The sequence below is a fragment of the Callionymus lyra genome, chromosome 13 (assembly GCF_982586985.1).
Source record: "Callionymus lyra chromosome 13, fCalLyr1.hap1.1, whole genome shotgun sequence".
Lineage (NCBI taxonomy): Eukaryota > Metazoa > Chordata > Actinopteri > Syngnathiformes > Callionymidae > Callionymus > Callionymus lyra.
Genome location: NC_141830.1, coordinates 3,488,575 through 3,513,361, shown reverse-complemented (window position 1 = coordinate 3,513,361; position 24,787 = coordinate 3,488,575). Strand labels below are relative to the sequence as shown.

The following is a 24,787-nucleotide window of genomic DNA, read 5'->3' as shown; positions in this document are numbered from 1 at the left end:
TAAAATCCAAAGTAATCTGTACATTTGTAATTGTTTAATGTTCTTGTGTCCACGTTCATTTTGCTAAAAACCAAAAATTGTTGGACCATTGATGCTGTCAATTAACATTGATGCTGTCAATCAAGGTATATCGAGGTATATCTCGACTATATGGAGATATACCTCCATATATCTCAATATATTTGAGGTATTTTTGAGGTATTTGAGGTATACCACGATATACCTTGATATATCAAGATATATCGTGGTATATCAAGGTATATCTCGATACCCGATCTCGAATATATGGACATATATGAAGATATATTCGAGATGTACCTTGAATATATGGAGATATATCTCCATATATTCGAGATATATCAAGGTATATCAAGATATATCAAGGTATATCTCGATACCCAATCTCGAATATATGGACATATATGAAGATATATTCGAGATGTACCGAGATATATTCGAGATATACCTTGAATATATGGAGATATATCTCCATATATTCGAGATATATCAAGGTATATCAAGGTATATCGAGGTGTATCTCAAATATATCGAGATATATCTCCATATATGCAAGATATATCTCCATATACCTTGATATACCTTGATATATTTTTGTGACCCTGGTCTAGAAAGGCGCTATAAAAATAGACATTATTATTGTTATTAATATTATTATGATATATCAAGATATATTGAGGTATACCGAGGTATATCTCAAATATATGGAGATATATCTCCATATATTCGAGATATATCAAGGTATATCAAGGTATATCGAGGTGTATCTCAAATATATGGAGATATATCTCCATATATGCCAGATATATCTCCATATACCTTGATATACCTTGATATATTTTTGTGACCCTGGTCTAGAAAGGCGCTATATAAATAGACATTATTATTATTATTATTATTATGATATATCAAGGTATATCAAGGTATATCAAGGTATATCAAGGTATATCAAGCTATCTTATCTTAGTCTAATTTAAATAATTAATAATTCATATTTAATGTATTTTATACCACTTTAACCTCATATTCAAATATTTCAATTAAATTAAATTTGATGCTGTCAATCAAGGTATATCGAGGTATATCTCGACTATATGGAGATATACCTCCATATATATATTTTTGGTATTTTTGAGGTATTTGAGGTATACCTCGATATACCTTGATATATCTTGATATATCAAGGTATATCAAGGTATATCGAGGTATATCGAGGTATATCTCGATACCCGATCTCGAATATATGGACATATATGGAGATATATTTGAGATGTACCGAGATATACCTTGAATATATGGAGATATATGGAGATATACCTTGATGTATCTTGATCTATCAAAATATATCAAGATATATCAAGGTATATCGAGATGTATCTCAAATATATGGAGATATATCTCCATATATTCGAGATATATCAAGGTATATCAAGGTATATCGAGGTGTATCTCAAATAGATATATCTCCATATACCTTGATATACCTTGATATACCTTGATATATTTTTGTGACCCTGGTTTAGAAAGGCGCTATATAAATAGACATTATTATTGTTATTATTATTATTATGATATATCAAGATATATCGAGGTATATCGAGGTATATCAAGGTATATCAAGGTATATCAAGCTATCTTATCTTAGTCTAATTTAAATAATTAATAATTCATATTTAATGTATTTTATACCACTTTAACCTCATATTCAAATATTTCAATTAAATTAAATTTGATGCTGTCAATCAAGGTATATCGAGGTATATCTCGACTATATGGAGATATACCTCCATATATATATTTTTGGTATTTGTGAGGTATTTGAGGTATACCTATATATCAAGGTATATCAAGGTATATCGAGGTATATCTCGATACCCGATCTCGAATATATGGACATATATGGAGATATATTTGAGATGTACCGAGATATACCTTGAATATATGGAGATATATGGAGATATACCTTGATGTATCTTGATATATCAAAATATATCAAGATATATCAAGGTATATTGAGATGTATCTCAAATATATGGAGATATATCTCCATATATTCGAGATATATCAAGGTATATCAAGGTATATCGAGGTGTATCTCAAATAGATATATCTCCATATACCTTGATATACCTTGATATACCTTGATATACCTTGATATATTTTTGTGACCCTGGTTTAGAAAGGCGCTATATAAATAGACATTATTATTGTTATTATTATTATTATTATGATATATCAAGATATATCGAGGTATATCAAGGTATATCAAGGTATATCAAGCTATCTTATCTTAGTCTAATTTAAATAATTAATAATTCATATTTTATGTATTTTATACCACTTTAACCTCATATTCAAATATTTCAATTAAATTAAATTTGATGCTGTCAATCAAGGTATATCGAGGTATATCTCGACTATATGGAGATATACCTCCATATATATATTTTTGGTATTTTTGAGGTATTTGAGGTATACCTCGATATACCTTGATATATCTTGATATATCAAGGTATATCAAGGTATATCGAGGTATATCGAGGTATATCTCGATACCCGATCTCGAATATATGGACATATATGGAGATATATTTGAGATGTACCGAGATATACCTTGAATATATGGAGATATATGGAGATATACCTTGATGTATCTTGATATATCAAAATATATCAAGATATATCAAGGTATATCGAGGTATATCTCAAATATATGGAGATATATCTCCATATATGCAAGATATATCTCCATATACCTTGATATACCTTGATATATTTTTGTGACCCTGGTTTAGAAAGGCGCTATATAAATAGACATTATTATTGTTATTATTATTATTATGATATATCAAGATATATCGAGGTATATCGAGGTATATCAAGCTATCTTATCTTAGTATAATTAAAAAAATTAATAATTCATATTTAATGTATTTAATACCACTTTAACCTCATATTCAAATATTTAAATTCTCCTAACAAATGAAATAATGAAAGAAACTTTAAAATCCAAAGTAATCTGTACATTTGTAATTGTTTAATGTTCTTGTGTCCACGTTCATTTTGCTAAAAACCAAAAATTGTTGGACCATTGATGCTGTCAATTAACATTGATGCTGTCAATCAAGGTATATCGAGGTATATCTCGACTATATGGAGATATACCTCCATATATCTCAATATATTTGAGGTATTTTTGAGGTATTTGAGGTATACCACGATATACCTTGATATATCAAGATATATCAAGGTATATCGAGGTATATCTCGATACCCGATCTCGAATATATGGACATATATGAAGATATATTCGAGATGAACTTTGAATACATTCGAGATATACCTTGAATATATGGAGATATATCTCCATATATTCGAGATATATCAAGGTATATCAAGGTATATCGAGGTGTATCTCAAATATATCGAGATATATCTCCATATATGCAAGGTATATCTCCATATACCTTGATATACCTTGATATATTTTTGTGACCCTGGTCTAGAAAGGCGCTATAAAAATAGACATTATTATTGTTATTAATATTATTATGATATATCAAGATATATCGAGGTATACCGAGGTATATCGAGGTATATCTCAAATATATGGAGATATATCTCCATATATTCGAGATATATCAAGGTATATCAAGGTATATCGAGGTGTATCTCAAATATATGGAGATATATCTCCATATATGCCAGATATATCTCCATATACCTTGATATACCTTGATATATTTTTGTGACCCTGGTCTAGAAAGGCGCTATAAAAATAGACATTATTATTGTTATGATTATTATTATGATATATCAAGATATATCGAGGTATATCGAGGTATATCTCGAGACGCTTCCATGATAAAAAAAACCCCAAGTGACGTCTTGAGATCGTTTCTCTCTCTCTTCTGGTTGAACTAATGGAACTGAAAGACAAAATATGTCCAAACAGCAGCTTCTAATACCCCTGGAGTCGACTGTATCCCCTCGTCCTCAGTCATCTCGCTGGAGTTCAAGGTCCACGCCCTGAATATGTCATTAACTAACCTGATCGACATATAAACCGTAGAACTACGAGTAAAAATATCCATCAGAGCTTGGATTTTCTCCTCAAACCCTCTCCAGATCTAATCGTTGACAACAGGTAAACACGGGGGTCACGGGGGGGGTCACCGGGGTCACCTGGGGTCACGCACCTGTTGTCGTGGTAACCGGCCGAGCCGTTGGCCTCCCTGAGCTTGTCGTCCAGCGGCTCCGGCGCCAGCTCGGCGCCCAGCGCCAGCTTCTGCCACTCCTTCTTGCGGTCGTGCGGCGCCCGAGGAACCTTGTCCGGCTCCGGCGCTCGTTCGATCGCCTTCAGCTGCCGGACAGGAAGTGGGTCGAGGGCGGCAGGAAGTGGAGGATTGAGAAGGGTTGATCGAGGAAGAGGAGAAAAAAAGCACAGATGAGTTTGTTGACAACAGATTCACAGAAGCAACTGTAATAGTATGAACCAGTCGTTTAATTGTGACATTGTCTTTAATTGACATTTTCTCAATTAAAGAACAAGATGACACAATCAATAAAGACAAAGAACAAGATGACACAATCAATAAAGACAAAGAACAAGATGACACAATCATAAAGACAAATAACAAGATGACACAATCAATAAAGACAAAGAACAAGATGACACAATCAATAAAGACAAAGAACAAGATGGCACAATTAATAAAGACAAAGAACAAGATGACACAATCAATAAAGACAAAGAACAAGATGATACAATCATAAAGACAAAGAACAAGATGACACAATCATATAGACAAAGAACAAGATGACACAATCAATAAAGACAAAGAACAAGATGACACAATCATAAAGACAAAGAACAAGATGACACAATCAATAAAGACAAAGAACAAGATGACACAATCAATAAAGACAAAGAACAAGATGACACAATCAATAAAGACAAAGAACAAGATGACACAATCATAAAGACAAAGAACAAGATGACACAATCATAAAGACAAAGAACAAGATGACACAATCATAAAGACAAAGAACAAGATGACACAATCAATAAAGACAAAGAACAAGATGACACAATCAATAAAGACAAAGAACAAGATGACACAATCATAAAGACAAAGAACAAGATGACACAATCAATGAAGACAAACAACAAGATGACACAATCAATAAAGACAAACAACAAGATGACACAATCATAAAGACAAAGAACAAGATGACACAATCAATAAAGACAAAGAACAAGATGACACAATCAATAAAGACAAAGAACAAGATGACACAATCATAAAGACAAAGAACAAGATGACACAATCATAAAGACAAAGAACAAGATGACACAATCAATAAAGACAAAGAACAAGATGACACAATCAATAAAGACAAAGAACAAGATGACACAATCATAAAGACAAAGAACAAGATGACACAATCAATAAAGACAAAGAACAAGATGACACAATCATAAAGACAAAGAACAAGATGACACAATCATAAAGACAAAGAACAAGATGACACAATCATAAAGACAAAGAACAAGATGACACAATCAATAAAGACAAAGAACAAGATGACACAATCAATAAAGACAAAGAACAAGATGACACAATCATAAAGACAAAGAACAAGATGACACAATCAATAAAGACAAAGAACAAGACGACACAATCAATAAAGACAAAGAACAAGATGACACAATCATAAAGACAAAGAACAAGATGACACAATCAATAAAGACAAAGAACAAGATGACACAATCAATAAAGACAAAGAACAAGATGACACAATCATAAAGACAAAGAACAAGATGACACAATCATAAAGACAAAGAACAACATGACACAATCAATAAAGACAAAGAACAAGATGACACAATCATAAAGACAAAGAACAAGATGACACAATCAATAAAGACAAAGAACAAGATGACACAATCATAAAGACAAAGAACAAGATGACACAATCAATAAAGACAAAGAACAAGATGACACAATCAATAAAGACAAAGAACAAGATGACACAATCAATAAAGACAAAGAACAAGATGACACAATCATAAAGACAAAGAACAAGATGACACAATCAATAAAGACAAAGAACAAGATGACACAATCATAAAGACAAAGAACAAGATGACACAATCAATAAAGACAAAGAACAAGATGATACAATCAATAAAGACAAAGAACAAGATGACACAATCATAAAGACAAAGAACAAGATGACACAATCATAAAGACAAAGAACAAGATGACACAATCAATAAAGACAAAGAACAAGATGACACAATCAATAAAGACAAAGAACAAGATGACACAATCAATAAAGACAAAGAACAAGATGACACAATCATAAAGACAAAGAACAAGATGACACAATCACAAAGACAAAGAACAAGATGACACAATCAATAAAGACAAAGAACAAGATGACACAATCAATAAAGACAAAGAACAAGAAGACACAATCATAAAGACAAAGAACAAGATGACACAATCATAAAGACAAAGAACAAGATGACACAATCAATAAAGACAAAGAACAAGATGACACAATGATAAAGACAAAGAACAAGATGACACAATCAATAAAGACAAAGAACAAGATGACACAATCAATAAAGACAAAGAACAAGATGACACAATCATAAAGACAAAGAACAAGATGACACAATCAATAAAGACAAAGAACAAGATGACACAATCATAAAGACAAAGAACAAGATGACACAATCAATAAAGACAAAGAACAAGATGACACAATCAATAAAGACAAAGAACAAGATGACACAATCATAAAGACAAAGAACAAGATGACACAATCAATAAAGACAAAGAACAAGATGACACAATCAATAAAGACAAAGAACAAGACGACACAATCAATAAAGACAAAGAACAAGATGACACAATCAAAAAGACAAAGAACAAGATGACACAATCATAAAGACAAAGAACAAGATGACACAATCAATAAAGACAAAGAACAAGATGACACAATCAATCAATAAAGACAAAGAACAAGATGACACAATCATAAAGACAAAGAACAAGATGACACAATCTAAGTCTAAAGATAAAGACAAAGAACAAGATGACACAATCTAAGTCTAAAACTAAAGAACATAGGTCAAAGAAAAACAACAAAGACAAAGGATACAAAGACTAACATAGAACAGAACATCCAGAAACTCTCACTCCACTCGAACTCAGAATTGTACAATTTAATAGCCTGAGGGATGAATGAGTCCCTGAGTCTATTAGTGTTGCACCTGGGTAGGAGCATTCGTGCTCTCATACTTCAGACCATCAAACCACAGGATATTTGAAGAATAATGGAGGCATTTAAAAAAAAAGAAATAGGTTGAAATGTTTAGCAGCTAATGCTAATGCTAATGCTACGGCTAACATGTGTGTGTTAGCGTCGCTGAAGAGTCTTAAGGAAACCGATTACGTTTTAATTCATTCATTCATTTTGTCCACAATGATGATTCAATTTTTTAACACTTTAGTAATGACAGCCTAATATTTAAATGACGTCACAACTGAAGGTTTAAAGACGACGACAACAGTAACAACATTGTAACAACATTGTAACAACATTGTAACGTCACACTTTATCACCTGGAACAGACAGGAAGTGAAAGAAGTGATGTTTACCTGCCCGGGGAGGTCCAGGTACCTGTACACCTGGTCATACATGCGAGGGTCCTGCAACTACACAACCACACACAAGCGTCAGGGCAGCATCAACACAGTCAACGCACAAAAGAAAAGTGCTGTTAAACAAAAAAAACATGTGCTCGGGGACCTCACAGTTCAACAATATCACACGCACACGCACACGCACTAACACACACACACACACACACACACACACACACGCACATGCACACACACACACACACACACGCACGCACATGCACATGCACACACACACCTGAAAGAGCGACGCAGTGTGTTTTTAAAAAAATCTGGAAACTGAGAGATTTCACTGGACCAGAGCTAAACGTCAGAGAAGGTCCATGAAGGGTTTGTGTAGAACAAATACACACATGCTTGGATGGAATACACACTTTCAATGACATCATGTTGTGTTGCATTAATAAAAACATCATGTTGTGTTAAAATAATGACATCATGTTGTGTTACGTTGAAATAATGACATCATGTTGTGTTAAAATAATGACATCATGTTGTGTTACATTAATAAAAACATCATGTTGTGTTAAAATAATGACATCATGTTGTGTTACGTTAAAATAAAGACATCATGTTGTGTTGCATTAATAAAAACATCATGTTGTGTTAAAATAATGACATCATGTTGTGTTACGTTGAAATAATGACATCATGTTGTGTTAAAATAATGACATCATGTTGTGTTACATTAATAAAAACATCATGTTGTGTTAAAATAATGACATCATGTTGTGTTGCATTAATAAAAACATCATGTTGTGTTAAAATAATGACATCATGTTGTGTTACGTTAAAATAATGACATCATGTTGTGTTACGTTAAAATAATGACATCATGTTGTGTTGCATTAATAAAAACATCATGTTGTGTTAAAATAATGACATCATGTTGTGTTACGTTGAAATAATGACATCATGTTGTGTTAAAATAATGACATCATGTTGTGTTACGTTGAAATAATGACATCATGTTGTGTTAAAATAATGACATCATGTTGTGTTACATTAATAAAAACATCATGTTGTGTTAAAATAATGACATCATGTTGTGTTAAAATAATGACATGTTGTGTTACATTAATAAAAACATCATGTTGTGTTAAACATCTACACACTGAGTGTTGTGTTAAAATAATGACATCATGTTGTGTTACATTAATAAAAACATCATGTTGTGTTAAAATAATGACATGTTGTGTTAAACATCTACACACTGAGTGTTGTGTTAAACATCTACACACCGAGTGTTGTGTTAAACATCTACACACTGAGTGTTGTGTTAAACATCTACACACCAAGTGTTGTGTTAAACATCTACACACTGAGTGTTGTGTTAAACATCTACACACTGAGTGTTGTGTTAAACATCTACACACTGAGTGTTGTGTTAAAATAATGACACACTGAGTGTTGTGTTAAACATCTACACACTGAGTGTTGTGTTAAACATCTACACACTGAGTGTTGTGTTAAACATCTACACACTGAGTGTTGTGTTAAACATCTACACACTGAGTGTTGTGTTAAACATCTACACACACATCAAAGCAAGAGAGAAAAGTAAAGAAGGAAATATCGAGATAAAATCAACGTAAAAACAAAGAAACTGATGGAAAAATAACATTTTCCTCTAAATATGTCAATGTTTGCTTCGTTTATTTTCAGGGGAAAGAAATTTTCACAAAGAAAGTGAAAATAAATCTGAAACAACAAAGTTTTGTTTAGAGTTAAAACAATAATAAACAAAATGAAATGGTTAACTGTCAGAATAAAATGTCTACTCACTCGACTACACACTCAACTACACACTCGACTACACACTCGACTACACACTGGACCACACAATCAACCACACACACAACTACACACTGGACCACACACTCAACTACACACTGGACCACACACTGAACCATACAATCAACTACGCACTCAACCACACAATCAACCACACAATCAACCACACACTCAACCACACAATCAACCACACAATCAACCACACAATCGACTACACACTCAACTACACACTCGACCACACACTCATCTACACACTGGACCACAAACTCAACTACACACTCATCTACACACTGGACCACAAACTCAACTACACACTCATCTACACACTCAACTACACACCAGACCACACACTCGACCACACACCAGACCACACACTCGACCACACAATCAACTACACACTCATCTACACACTGGACCACAAACTCAACTACACACTCAACTACACACTCAACTACACACTGGAACACAAACTCAACTACACACTCATCTACACACTCAACTACACACTGGACCACAAACTCAACTACACACTCATCTACACACTGGACCACAAATTAAACTACACACTCATCTACACACTGGACCACAAACTCATCTACACACTGGACCACACACTCGACCACACACTCAACTACACACTCAACTACACACTCAACTACACACTGGACCACAAACTCAACTACACACTCAACTACACACTGAAACACAAACTCAACTTCAAACTCAACTACACACTCATCTACACACTGGACCACAAACTCATCTACACACTCAACTACACACTCAACTACAAACTCATCTACACACTCAACTACACACTCATCTACACACTGGACCACAAACTCATCTACACACTCATCTACACACTGGACCACAAACTCAACTACACACTCATCTACACACTCATCTACACACTCATCTACACACTGGACCACCATCTGAAGCTATGAATCACTCGACGACGGCGAAAAAGTGGCGCCACCTGCTGGTTGACGAGCGCGAGGCGGGTCAACTGTGTTTATCTCTAGAAATGAAGCTCAGGTTCTTCAGGTTCTTCTGGGTCTAAATGGACCGGCGCTGTGTTAGCGTGTGTGTGATTTATGTGCAGGACCTCACGTGTGAGCCCGAGAACACACACACACACACACACACACACACACACACACACACACACACACACACACACACACACACACACACACACACACACACACACACACACACACACACACACACACACACACACACACACACACACACACACACACACACACACACACTTGTGTGTTTGTGACACAGTCAGCAGAACTGCAGGTAAATGGTCCCTCCAGGGATGAAGCTCACGACCTTTGAAGACCACACACACACACACACACACACACACACACACACACACACACACACACACACACACACACACACACACACACACACACACACACACACACACACACACACACACACACACACACACACACACGCACACACACACACACGCACACACACACACACAAAGATACACACACACACACGGATACACACACACACACGGATACACACACACACACGGATACACACACACACACACACACACACACACACACACACACAAGCACGCACACACACGGATACACACACACACACCCCCACACGGATACACACACACATACACACATGCTCACACACACACGCACACACAAGGATACACACACACATACACACGTGCACACACACACACACACACACACACACGGATACACACACACACACACACACACACCCCCACACGGATACACACACACACGGATACACACACACGGATACACACACACATACACACATGCACACACACACAAGGATACACACACATACACACATGCACACACACACACACACACACGGATACACACACACACACACACACGCGCACACACATACACACACACGGATACACACACACACACACACGCGCGCACACACACACACGCGCACACACACACACGCGCACACACACCCCCGGACACACACACGGACACACACGCACACACACATACACACACACTCACACACATACACACACACACACGCACACACACTCACACACACGGATACACACGCATACTGCACACACACACACACACACACCACCGTCACACAACAGTAATCGTTATAATAAAACCTTCATTCATAAATCAGTTTAAATGTTTGTAACTCGACACCAGAGTTTAATTAGTGTTTGCTCCATTAATGAGGTCAGAGGTCAGAGGTCAGAGGTCAGGCCTCCCTCATTATGATGCTAACTCCTCGTTAGCATTTTAGCTCCCGCGACTGAAGAGAAACGTATTGACCTGAACTTTTTCAGCAGATTTTTATATTTATATAGTAATTTATATTCTTTTTTATTTATTATGATCATATTTCACCTCTTTTCCTTTATTTTGAGCATCTTGTCACAGGGTCAAGGTTACCCGAAAACAAATGTGTTTGAGGTATCCATTGTGAGGTTTCTGGGTCAAGGTGACCCGGGGCCCCAAAAACAAATGTGTTTGAGATATCCATTGTGTCGTTTCTGGATCAAGGTGACCCGGACACACAAAATAAAAATGTGTTTGAGGTATCCATAGTGTCGTTTCTGGGTCAAGGTGACCCGGACACACAAAATAAAAATGTGTTTGAGGTATCCATAGTGTCGTTTCTGGGTCAAGGTGACCCGGACACACAAAATAAAAATGTGTTTGAGGTATCCATTGTGTTGTTTTTGTCTCAAGGTGACCCGGGGCCCTAAAAACAAATGTGTTTGAGATATCCATTGTGTCGTTTCTGGATCAAGGTGACCCGGGGCCCTAAAAACAAATGTGTTTGAGATATCCATTGTGTCGTTTCTGGATCAAGGTGACCCGGGGCCCTAAAAACAAATGTGTTTGAGATATCCATTGTGTCGTTTCTGGATCAAGGTGACCCGGGGCCCTAAAAACAAATGTGTTTGAGATATCCATTGTGTCGTTTCTGGGTCAAGGTGACCTGGGGCCCTAATAACAAATGTGTTTGAGATATCCATTGTGTCGTTTCTGGATCAAGGTGACGCGGATGCACGAAAAAAAATGTATTTGAGGTATCCATTGTGTTGTTTTTGTCTCAAGGTGACCCGGAGGCACAAATACAAACGTGTTTGAGGTATCCATTGTGAGGTTTCTGGGTCAAGGTGACCCGGGGCCCCAAAAACAAATGTGTTTGAGATATCCATTGTGTCGTTTCTGGATCAAGGTGACCCGGACACACAAAATAAAAATGTGTTTGAGGTATCCATTGTGTCGTTTCTGGGTCAAGGTGACCTGGACACACAAAATAAAAATGTGTTTGAGGTATCCATTGTGTCGTTTCTGGATCAAGGTGACGCGGAGGCACAAATACAAATGTGTTTGAGGTATCCATTGTGTTGTTTCTGGGTCAAGGTGACCCGGACACACAAAATAAAAATGTGTTTGAGATATCCATTGTGTCGTTTCTGGGTCAAGGTGACCCGGATGCACGAAAAAAATAAATGTATTTGAGGTATCCATTGTGTTGTTTTTGTCTCAAGGTGACCCGGAGGCACAAATACAAATGTGTTTGAGGTATCCATTGTGTTGTTTCTGGGTCAAGGTGACCCGGACACACAAAATAAAAATGTGTTTGAGGTATCCATTGTGTCGTTTCTGGGTCAAGGTGACCCGGATGCACAAAAAAAAAATGTATTTGAGGTATCCATTGTGTTGTTTTTGTCTCAAGGTGACCCGGAGGCACAAATACAAATGTGTTTGAGGTATCCATTGTGTTGTTTCTGGGTCAAGGTGACCCAGAGGCACAAATACAAATGTGTTTGAGCTATCCCTTGTGTTGTTTCTAGGTCAAAGTGACCCGGAAGCATCAAAACAAACATGTTTGAGGTATCCCTTGTGTTGTTTCTGGGTCAAGATGACCCAGATGCACTAAAAAAAAATGTGTTTGTGGTATCCCTTGTGTCATTTCTGGGTCAAGGGATAGCTGAAACACATTTGTATTTGGGGCCCCGGGTCACCTTGACCCAGAAACAACACAAGGGTTGAGTAAATTCACACAGTCAGTGTTAGATGATTGTTTGGTCAGAAACGGTCCAGACGTGCATCAGGAGAAATGTGTTGTTAGAAGCAGGGGGTTATGGGGGTTATTTTAGGGGTTACTATGGGGGGTGAGCGAGGGCTGCAGGCTCCTGCAGATGCTCTGGCTCAGGTCTTACCTCTGGGGGGGCGAGGAAGGGAGGAGGGGTCTGAGAGAGCTGGGGGCCCCCGGGACACACCAGATAAGGTGTTTCCAGCTGTGTGGAGTCAGAGAGTTAGAGCCACAAACACACAACCCACTGTGTAACAGTCACACAAGTGTTGTGTAGACACTCATTGAAAACATCTGCTCGATCGTTTCTCTCCTGAATGTTCATCAAAGATTCCGTTCGTGTTTGAGGTATCCATTGTGTTGTTTCTGGGTCAAGGTGACCCAGACGCACAAAAATAAACGTGTGTGAGGTATCCCTTGTGTTGTTTCTGGGTCAAGGTGACCCGAAAACAAATGTGTTTGCGGTATCCCTTGTGTTGTTTCTGGGTCAAGGTGACCCAGACGCACAAAAATAAACGTGTGTGAGGTATCCCTTGTGTTGTTTCTGGGTCAAGGTGACCCAAAAACAAATGTGTTTGAGGTATCCCTTGTGTTGTTTCTCGGTCAGAGTGACCCGGAGACACGAAAACAAATGTGTTTGAGGTATCCCTTGTGTTGTTTCAGGGTCAAGGTGACCCAGACGCACAAAAATAAATGTGTGTGAGGTATCACTTGTGTTGTTTCTGGGTCAAGGTGACCCGGGGCCCCAAAAACGAATGTGTGTGAGGTATCCCTTGTAACGTTTATGGGTCAAGGTGACCCAGAGGCACAAATAAAAATGTGTTTGAGGTATCCCTTGTATCGCTTCTGTGTTTTTGTTAACTATGTTTACTACGTGTGCTGTATTTCTTAATAAATGTGTTTATATTGTTAATCATTGTGTTGTCGACGACTTAACTTAACAATCTTAACTTTTTGTTGAACATTTCTTCATAAAAGTCACGTTTAACTTCAGTTTCTTGTAGTTTTGAACTAAAGCTTCATTTATTTGGACAAATAAAGTGAAAATAAGAAGAAAATATCATCCTAGTTTCATTTAAGGGACGATATCTCGACGTATGTTCTTGATCATTTAAGTTGTTGCATCAATAGCTGTGACATCATCGTTAAAAACATCCATGTTCTCTCTGATGAGGACACGTGATTGACAGGCGTGGTTTGACGGGCGTCTGATCACGTGACTGAACGTCAGTAACACTAAGAGAATCTTTGGTTCTAACAAACTTCTTTTCTGCCTCGTGTTCATCTCGTCGCGACTCAAAAGCTAATCCGGCGGCAAACACGGAAGCTAATGAGATTAGAGAAGACTTCCTTCATCAACGTCTGCTCAGGGTTTTAAGAATGAGGTTCAATTGAAGGACGTTCCTGAGGTTCAGGAGGTTCAACTGAAGGAGGTTCATGAGGTTCATGAGGTTCCTGAGGTTCAACTGAAGGAGGTTCATGAGGTTCATGAGGTTCATGAGGTTCCTGAGGTTCAACTGAAGGAGGTTCATGAGCTTCATGAGGTTCCTGAGGTTCAACTGAAGGAGGTTCAGGAGGTTCATGAGGTTCATGAGGTTCATGAGGTTCAACTGAAGGAGGTTCATGAGGTTCATGAGGTTCCTGAGGTTCCTGAGGTTCCTGAGGTTCAACTGAAGGAGGTTCATGAGGTTCATGAGGTTCATGAGGTTCCTGAGGTTCAACTGAAGGAGGTTCATGAGGTTCAGGAGGTTCAACTGAAGGAGGTTCAGGAGGTTCAACTGAAGGAGGTTCATTAGGTTCATGAGGTTCATGAGGTTCCTGAGGTTCATGAGGTTCATGAGGTTCCTGAGGTTCAACTGAAGGAGGTTCCTGAGGTTCAGGAGGTTCAACTGAAGGAGGTTCATGAGGTTCATGAGGTTCATGAGGTTCCTGCGGTTCATGAGGTTCATGAGGTTCAACTGAAGGAGGTTCATGAGGTTCATGAGGTTCCTGAGGTTCAACTGAAGGAGGTTCATGAGGTTCATGAGGTTCCTGAGGTTCAACTGAAGGAGGTTAATGAGGTTCATGAGGTTCCTGAGGTTCAACTGAAGGAGGTTCATGAGGTTCATGAGGTTCCTGAGGTTCAACTGAAGTAGGTTCATGAGGTTCATGAGGTTCCTGAGGTTCAACTGAAGGAGGTTCATGAGGTTCATGAGGTTCATGAGGTTCATGAGGTTCAACTGAAGGAGGTTCATGAGGTTCAACTGAAGGAGGTTCATGAGGTTCATGAGGTTCATGAGGTTCAACTGAAGGAGGTTCATGAGGTTCCTGAGGTTCAACTGAAGGAGGTTCATGAGGTTCATGAGGTTCCTGAGGTTCAACTGAAGGAGGTTCATGAGGTTCATGAGGTTCCTGAGGTTCAACTGAAGGAGGTTCATGAGGTTCATGAGGTTCATGAGGTTCATGAGGTTCATGAGGTTCAACTGAAGGAGGTTCATGAGGTTCATGAGGTTCAACTGAAGGAGGTTCATGAGGTTCATGAGGTTCCTGAGGTTCAACTGAAGGAGGTTCATGAGGTTCATGAGGTTCCTGAGGTTCAACTGAAGGAGGTTCATGAGGTTCATGAGGTTAATTTTGACTTTAACTTCCTCGTCACGTGTTCGACCTGAAATCAAGTTGAAACTAAACTGTAGTTTTAGTTCATTGATGCTAAGAATCAACTGCTTTGGTTTCTCTGTAGTACGTAGAGCTCAAGTACACACACATATATATACACACACATATATATATACACACATCACATATTTACACTCATACACACACACACACACACATTAGTTATTTACACACACAAATACACAAATAACACAGTTACACACACGCATTTACACACACATACACACATTATATATTAACAGACACATATATACATACACATTACATATTTACACTTACAAATACACACACACATATACACACACATTTACACACACATAATGTCTCATACGTGTACACGTACAGCGTCTTTCAGTGTCATACACGTGCAACAGTGTCATACATGTGCAACAGTGTCATACATGTGCAACAGTGTCATACATGTTCAACAGTGTCATACATGTGCAACAGTGTCATACATGTTCAACAGTGTCATACATGTGCAACAGTGTCATACATGTTCAACAGTGTCATACATGTGCAACAGTGTCATACATGTGCAACAGTGTCATACATGTTCAACAGTGTCATTCATGTGCAACAGTGTCATACACGTGCAACAGTGTCATACATGTGCAACAGTGTCATACATGTTCAACAGTGTCATACATGTTCAACAGTGTCATATATGTGCAACAGTGTCATACATGTTCAACAGTGTCATACATGTGCAACAGTGTCATACATGTGCAACAGTGTCATACATGTTCAACAGTGTCATACATGTTCAACAGTGTCATACATGTGCAACAGTGTCATACATGTGCAACAGTGTCATACATGTTCAACAGTGTCATACATGTGCAACAGTGTCATACACGTGCAACAGTGTCATACATGTGCAACAGTGTCATACATGTTCAACAGTGTCATACATGTTCAACAGTGTCATATATGTGCAACAGTGTCATACATGTTCAACAGTGTCATACATGTGCAACAGTGTCATACATGTGCAACAGTGTCATACATGTTCAACAGTGTCATACATGTGCAACAGTGTCATACATGTTCAACAGTGTCATACATGTTCAACAGTGTCATACATGTGCAACAGTGTCATACATGTTCAACAGTGTCATACATGTGCAACAGTGTCATACATGTTCAACAGTGTCATACATGTGCAACAGTGTCATACATGTTCAACAGTGTCATACATGTGCAACAGTGTCATACATGTTCAACAGTGTCATACATGTGCAACAGTGTCATACATGTTCAACAGTGTCATACATGTGCAACAGTGTCATACATGTTCAACAGTGTCATACATGTGCAACAGTGTCATACATGTTCAACAGTGTCATACATGTGCAACAGTGTCATACATGTGCAACAGTGTCATACATGTTCAACAGTGTCATACATGTGCAACAGTGTCATACATGTGCAACAGTGTCATACATGTTCAACAGTGTCATACATGTGCAACAGTGTCATACATGTGCAACAGTGTCATACATGTGCAACAGTGTCATACATGTTCAACAGTGTCATACATGTTCAACAGTGTCATACACGTGCAACAGTGTCATACATGTGCAACAGTGTCATACATGTGCAACAGTGTCATACATGTTCAACAGTGTCATACATGTGCAACAGTGTCATACATGTTCAACAGTGTCATACATGTTCAACAGTGTCATACATGTGCAACAGTGTCATACATGTGCAACAGTGTCATACATGTGCAACAGTGTCATACATGTTCAACAGTGTCATACATGTTCAACAGTGTCATACACGTGCAACAGTCTCATACACGTGCAACAGTGTCATACATGTTCAACAGTGTCATACATGTTCAACAGTGTCATACATGTGCAACAGTGTCATACATGTGCAACAGTGTCATACATGTTCAACAGTGTCATACATGTGCAACAGTGTCATACATGTTCAACAGTGTCATACATGTGCAACAGTGTCATACATGTTCAACAGTGTCATACATGTTCAACAGTGTCATACATGTGCAACAGTGTCATACATGTTCAACAGTGTCATACATGTGCAACAGTGTCATACGTGTACATGTGCAACAGTGTCATACGTGTACATGTGCAACAGTGTCATACATGTGCAACAGTGTCATGCGTGTGCAACAGTTTCATACGTGTACACGTGCAACAGTGTCATACATGTGCAACAGTGTCATACGTGTGCAATAGTGTCATACGTGTGCAACAGTGTCATACGTGTACACGTGCAACAGTGTCATACATGTGCAACAGTGTCATACATGTGCAACAGTGTCATACATGTGCAACAGTGTCATACATGTGCAACAGTGTCATACATGTGCAACAGTGTCATACGTGTACACGTGCAACAGTGTCATACATGTGCAACAGTGTCATACATGTGCAACAGTGTCATACGTGTGCAACAGTGTCATACATGTGCAACAGTGTCATACGTGTACACGTGCAACAGTGTCATACATGTGCAACAGTGTCATACATGTGCAACAGTGTCATACATGTGCAACAGTGTCATACATGTGCAACAGTGTCATACGTGTACACGTGCAACAGTGTCATACATGTGCAACAGTGTCATACATGTGCAACAGTGTCATACATGTGCAACAGTGTCATACATGTGCAACAGTGTCATACATGTGCAACAGTGTCATACATGTGCAACAGTGTCATACATGTGCAACAGTGTCATACATGTGCAACAGTGTCATACGTGTACACGTGCAACAGTGTCATACATGTGCAACAGTGTCATACATGTGCAACAGTGTCATACGTGTGCAACAGTGTCATACGTGTGCAACAGTGTCATACGTGTGCAACAGTGTCATACATGTGCAACAGTGTCATACGTGTGCAACAGTGTCATACGTGTGCAACAGTGTCATACATGTGCAACAGTGTCATACATGTGCAGCAGTGTCATACGTGTACACGTGCAACAGTGTCATACATGTGCAACAGTGTCATACATGTGCAACAGTGTCATACATGTGCAACAGTGTCATACGTGTACACGTGCAACAGTGTCATACATGTGCAACAGTGTCATACATGTGCAACAGTGTCATACATGTGCAACAGTGTCATACGTGTGCAACAGTGTCATACGTGTGCAACAGTGTCATACGTGTACACGTGCAACAGTGTCATACATGTGCAACAGTGTCATACATGTGCAACAGAAGTGCGTCTCCTGGTGACCACGAGTGAAAGACGCTGTCAGTCACACCAGACAGTGTGTCGAAGGTCGATCTCATCAGGCGCCTGTTTGAGTGACAGGTGTCAGGGCTCGTCAAGACTTGGACGCGGCGACTGCACGCAACGTCGCCCTCGCTCTGGATCTTAATGGTGTCGTGTGTTTTTGTGTGTTTTTGTGGCTCCTCATAGTTTGTGTGGCTTTAAAAATACGTGGGTTTAAGAAGTAAAAGTAGATGGAGAAGAAGAAATACTTCTAAAAGTAAATACTACTGTATTTCTTCAAACAGACTCAAACGATCATTCAAGTGATTGACTTGAAAAAGTGACTTTTTTACAAATAAAGAACAAAAACCTTTAGTTTGAAGAGAAATGATTCAAACTCTTCAACACGACATTCATTCCCTTCATGACTGAACTAACAAGTCGGTGCAACAGTGTTGACTGTGATTTTACTCTTGATCCGTGTGTCAAAATAACAGCATGTGGTCGACACTTGTTATTATCATGTTATTATCATGTTATTATCATGTTATTATCATGTATATTATCTTTTATCTCCAGTGAAACAAAAGATCTCGACATGTTTGACAGAAACATTCATGATGAGCGTCACCATCTGATCTACACATCATCCGTCAACTCATTGTTGAAGCACATGGTCCTGACTCAATACTACACAATACTACACAATACTACACATCATCCGCCAACTCATTGTTGAAGCACATGGTCCTGACTCAATACTACACAATACTACACAATACTACACATCATCCGCCAACTCATTGTTGAAGCACATGGTCCTGACTCAATACTACACAATACTACACATCATCCGTCAACTCATTGTTGAAGCACATGGTCCTGACACAATACTACACAATAGTACACATCATCCGTCAACTCAAACCCTTGTTGAAGCATATGGTCCTGACACAATACTACACAATAGTACACATCATCCGTCAACTCATTGTTGAAGCACATGGTCCTGACACAATACTACACAATAGTACACATCATCCGTCAACTCAAACCCTTGTTGAAGCACATGATCCTGACTCAATACTACACAATACTACACAATACTTCACATCATCCGTCAACTCAAACCCTTGTTGAAGCACATGGTCCTGACTCAATACTACACAATACTACACAATACTACACATAATCCATCAACTCATTGTTGAAGCACATGGTCCTGACTCAATACTACACAATACTACACAATACTTCACATCATCTGTCAACTCAAACCCTTGTTGAAGCACATGGTCCTGACTCAATACTACACAATACTATACAATAGTACACATCATCCGTCAACTCATTGTTGAAGCACATGGTCCTGACACAATACTACACAATACTACTCAATACTACACATCATCCGTCAACTCATTGTTGAAGCACATGGTCCTGACTCAATACTACACAATACTACTCAATACTACACATCATCCGTCAACTCAAACCCTTGTTGAAGCGCATGGTCCTGACTCAATACTACACAATAGTACACATCATCCGTCAACTCAAACCCTTGTTGAAGCACATCTATTATACTACACAATACTACACAGTACTACACATCATCTGTCAAGTCAAACCCTTGTTGAAGCACATCTATTATACTACACAATACTACACATCATCCGCCAACTCATTGTTGAAGCACATGGTCCTGACTCAATACTACACAATACCACACATCATCCGCCAACTCATTGTTGAAGCACATGGTCCTGACTCAATACTACACAATACTACACAATACTACACATCATCCGTCAACTCATTGTTGAAGCACATGGTCCTGACTCAATACTACACAATACTACACAATACTACACATCATCCGCCAACTCATTGTTGAAGCACATGGTCCTGACTCAATACTACACAATACTACACAATACTACACATCATCCGCCAACTCATTGTTGAAGCACATGGTCCTGACTCAATACTACACAATACTACACAATACTACACATCATCCGCCAACTCATTGTTGAAGCACATGGTCCTGACTCAATACTACACAATACTACACAATACTACACATCATCCGCCAACTCATTGTTGAAGCACATGGTCCTGACTCAATACTACACAATACTACACAATACTACACATCATCCGCCAACTCATTGTTGAAGCACATGGTCCTGACTCAATACTACACAATACTACACATCATCCGTCAACTCATTGTTGAAGCACATGGTCCTGACTCAATACTACACAATACTACACAATACTACACATAATCCATCAACTCATTGTTGAAGCACATGGTCCTGACTCAATACTACACAATACTACACAATACTACACATCATCCGTCAACTCAAACCTTGTTGAAGCACATGGTCCTGACTCAATACTACACAATACTACACAATACTACACATCATCCGCCAACTCATTGTTGAAGCACATGGTCCTGACTCAATACTACACAATACTAGACATAATCCATCAACTCATTGTTGAAGCACATGGTCCTGACACAATACTACACAATACTACACAATAGTACACATCATCCGTCAACTCATTGTTGAAGCACATGGTCCTGACTCAATACTACACAATACTACACAATACTACACATCATCCGTCAACTCAAACCCTTGTTGAAGCACATGGTCCTGACACAATACTACACAATACTACACAATAGTACACATCATCCGTCAACTCATTGTTGAAGCACATGTTCCTGACTCAATACTACACAATACTACACATCATCCGTCAACTCAAACCCTTGTTGAAGCACATGGTCCTGACTCAATACTACACAATACTACACAATACTACACATCATCCATCAACTCAAACCCTTGTTGAAGCACATCTATTATACTACACAATACTACACAATACTACACATCATCTGTCAAGTCAAACCCTTGTTGAAGCACATCTATTATACTACACAATACTACACATCATCCGTCAACACAAACCCTTGTTGAAGCACATCTATTATACTACACAATACTACACAATACTACACATCATCTGTCAAGTCAAACCCTTGTTGAAGCACATCTATTATACTACACAATACTACACATCATCCGTCAACTCAAACCCTTGTTGAAGCACATGGTCCTGACACAATACTACACAATAGTACACATCATCCGTCAACTCAAACCCTTGTTGAAGCACATCTATTATACTACACAATACTACACAATAATACACAATACTACACATCATCTGTCAAGTCAAACCCTTGTTGAAGCACATCTATTATACTACACAATACTACACATCATCCGTCAACACAAACCCTTGTTGAAGCACATCTATTATACTACACAATACTACACAATACTACACATCATCTGTCAAGTCAAACCCTTGTTGAAGCACATCTATTATACTACACAATACTACACAATACTACACATCATCCATCAACTCAAACCCTTGTTGAAGCACATCTATTATACTACACAATACTACACAATACTACACATCATCCGTCAACACAAACCCTTGTTGAAGCACATCTATTATACTACACAATACTACACAATACTACACATCATCTGTCAAGTCAAACCCTTGTTGAAGCACATCTATTATACTACACAATACTACACAATACTACACATCATCCGTCAACTCAAACCCTTGTTGAAGCACATGGTCCTGACACAATACTACGCAATACTACACATCATCCGTCAACTCAAACCCTTGTTGAAGCACATGGTCCTGACTCAATACTACACAATACTACACATCATCCATCAACTCAAACCCTTGTTGAAGCACATGGTCCTGACACAATACTACGCAATACTACACATCATCTGTCAACTCAAACCCTTGTTGAAGCACATCTATTATACTACACAATACTACACAATACTACGCAATACTACACATCATCTGTCAACTCAAACCCTTGTTGAAGCACATCTATTATACTACACAATACAACACAATACTACACAATACTACACATCATCCGTCAACACAAACCCTTGTTGAAGCACATCTATTATACTACACAATACTACACAATACTACACATCATCTGTCAAGTCAAACCCTTGTTGAAGCACATCTTTTATACTACACAATACTACACATCATCCGTCAACACAAACCCTTGTTGAAGCACATCTATTATACTACACAATACTACACATCATCTGTCAAGTCAAACCCTTGTTGAAGCACATCTATTATACTACACAATACTACACATCATCCGTCAACACAAACCCTTGTTGAAGCACATCTATTATACTACACAATACTACACAATACTACACATCATCTGTCAAGTCAAACCCTTGTTGAAGCACATCTATTATACTACACAATACTACACAATAGTACACATCATCCGTCAACTCAAACCCTTGTTGAAGCACATCTATTATACTACACAATACTACACAATACTACACAATACTACACATCATCTGTCAAGTCAAACCCTTGTTGAAGCACATATATTATACTACACAATACTACACAATACTACACATCATCCGTCAACTCAAACCCTTGTTGAAGCACATCTATTATACTACACAATAGTACACAATACTACTCATGACTGAGGTGATTTGTTGTGTATCTGATGCCAGACGCAGGTCCCTGGACTCTCCAGGCCTCAGTGAAAGAAGCTCGAACCTCAATAAACGGTGACATCAGAGGAAGAAACTTCACAAACGATCTCTTAAAACCGTGAAGCTTCGCTGACGTCGACTCTATATGAACTGATCTCATCTCAAACCTCGAGAACTTCCAACTCCTCCTTCTAGAAATCACGACATGCATCCGTGTCGTCCTCGAACGCGATGAAGGAGTGAAGCCTGGACTCAAACATGTTGTTTCAACGTGGAAGAACGACAATCTTCTCCCAGAGTGACGACAACGACAAAACAAACACACCTTCTGTTTCCGTCTCTCCTTCCTCTTGTCCTCCGTGTCCTGCAGCATCTTCTCTCGCCACAGGTCGAAGAAGTAGGACGGGTTGGTGTAGAACTTCAGGCCCTCCTTCCCGTCGTCCCTGGCAACAGAACATACATGTTTGTTTGTGCGACGCTAGTTAACGTTGGACCGTGGATTATTACATGTTATTAATATTGTTTCATCAGGGCTGACAGTGACCTCTCAGCAAGCACATATATATACTTGTTACTACACTATCACAACACCAGAATCAAGTACTGGACAATACTACACATATATACTTGT

At 38.4% G+C, this 24,787-nt stretch overlaps 1 protein-coding gene across 3 annotated transcripts in view; it reads right to left on the bottom strand.

The window, feature by feature from the left end:
* wasf1 (WASP family member 1) overlaps positions 1–24,787 on the bottom strand; it is a 116,671-nt gene that overhangs the window by 10,060 nt on the left and 81,824 nt on the right. For 2 of the 3 annotated variants that reach the window (XM_087805952.1, XM_087805953.1), the window contains exons 5-8: positions 24,482–24,599; positions 13,786–13,863; positions 7,695–7,751; positions 4,218–4,381 (exon numbers count right to left, since the gene is read on the bottom strand). In XM_087805952.1, the coding sequence (XP_087662078.1) occupies positions 4,218–4,381; positions 7,695–7,751; positions 13,786–13,863; positions 24,482–24,599 (417 nt within the window). The remainder of the gene's footprint in view (positions 1–4,217; positions 4,382–7,694; positions 7,752–13,785; positions 13,864–24,481; positions 24,600–24,787) is intronic. The other variant, XM_087805954.1, reaches the window with a different exon arrangement.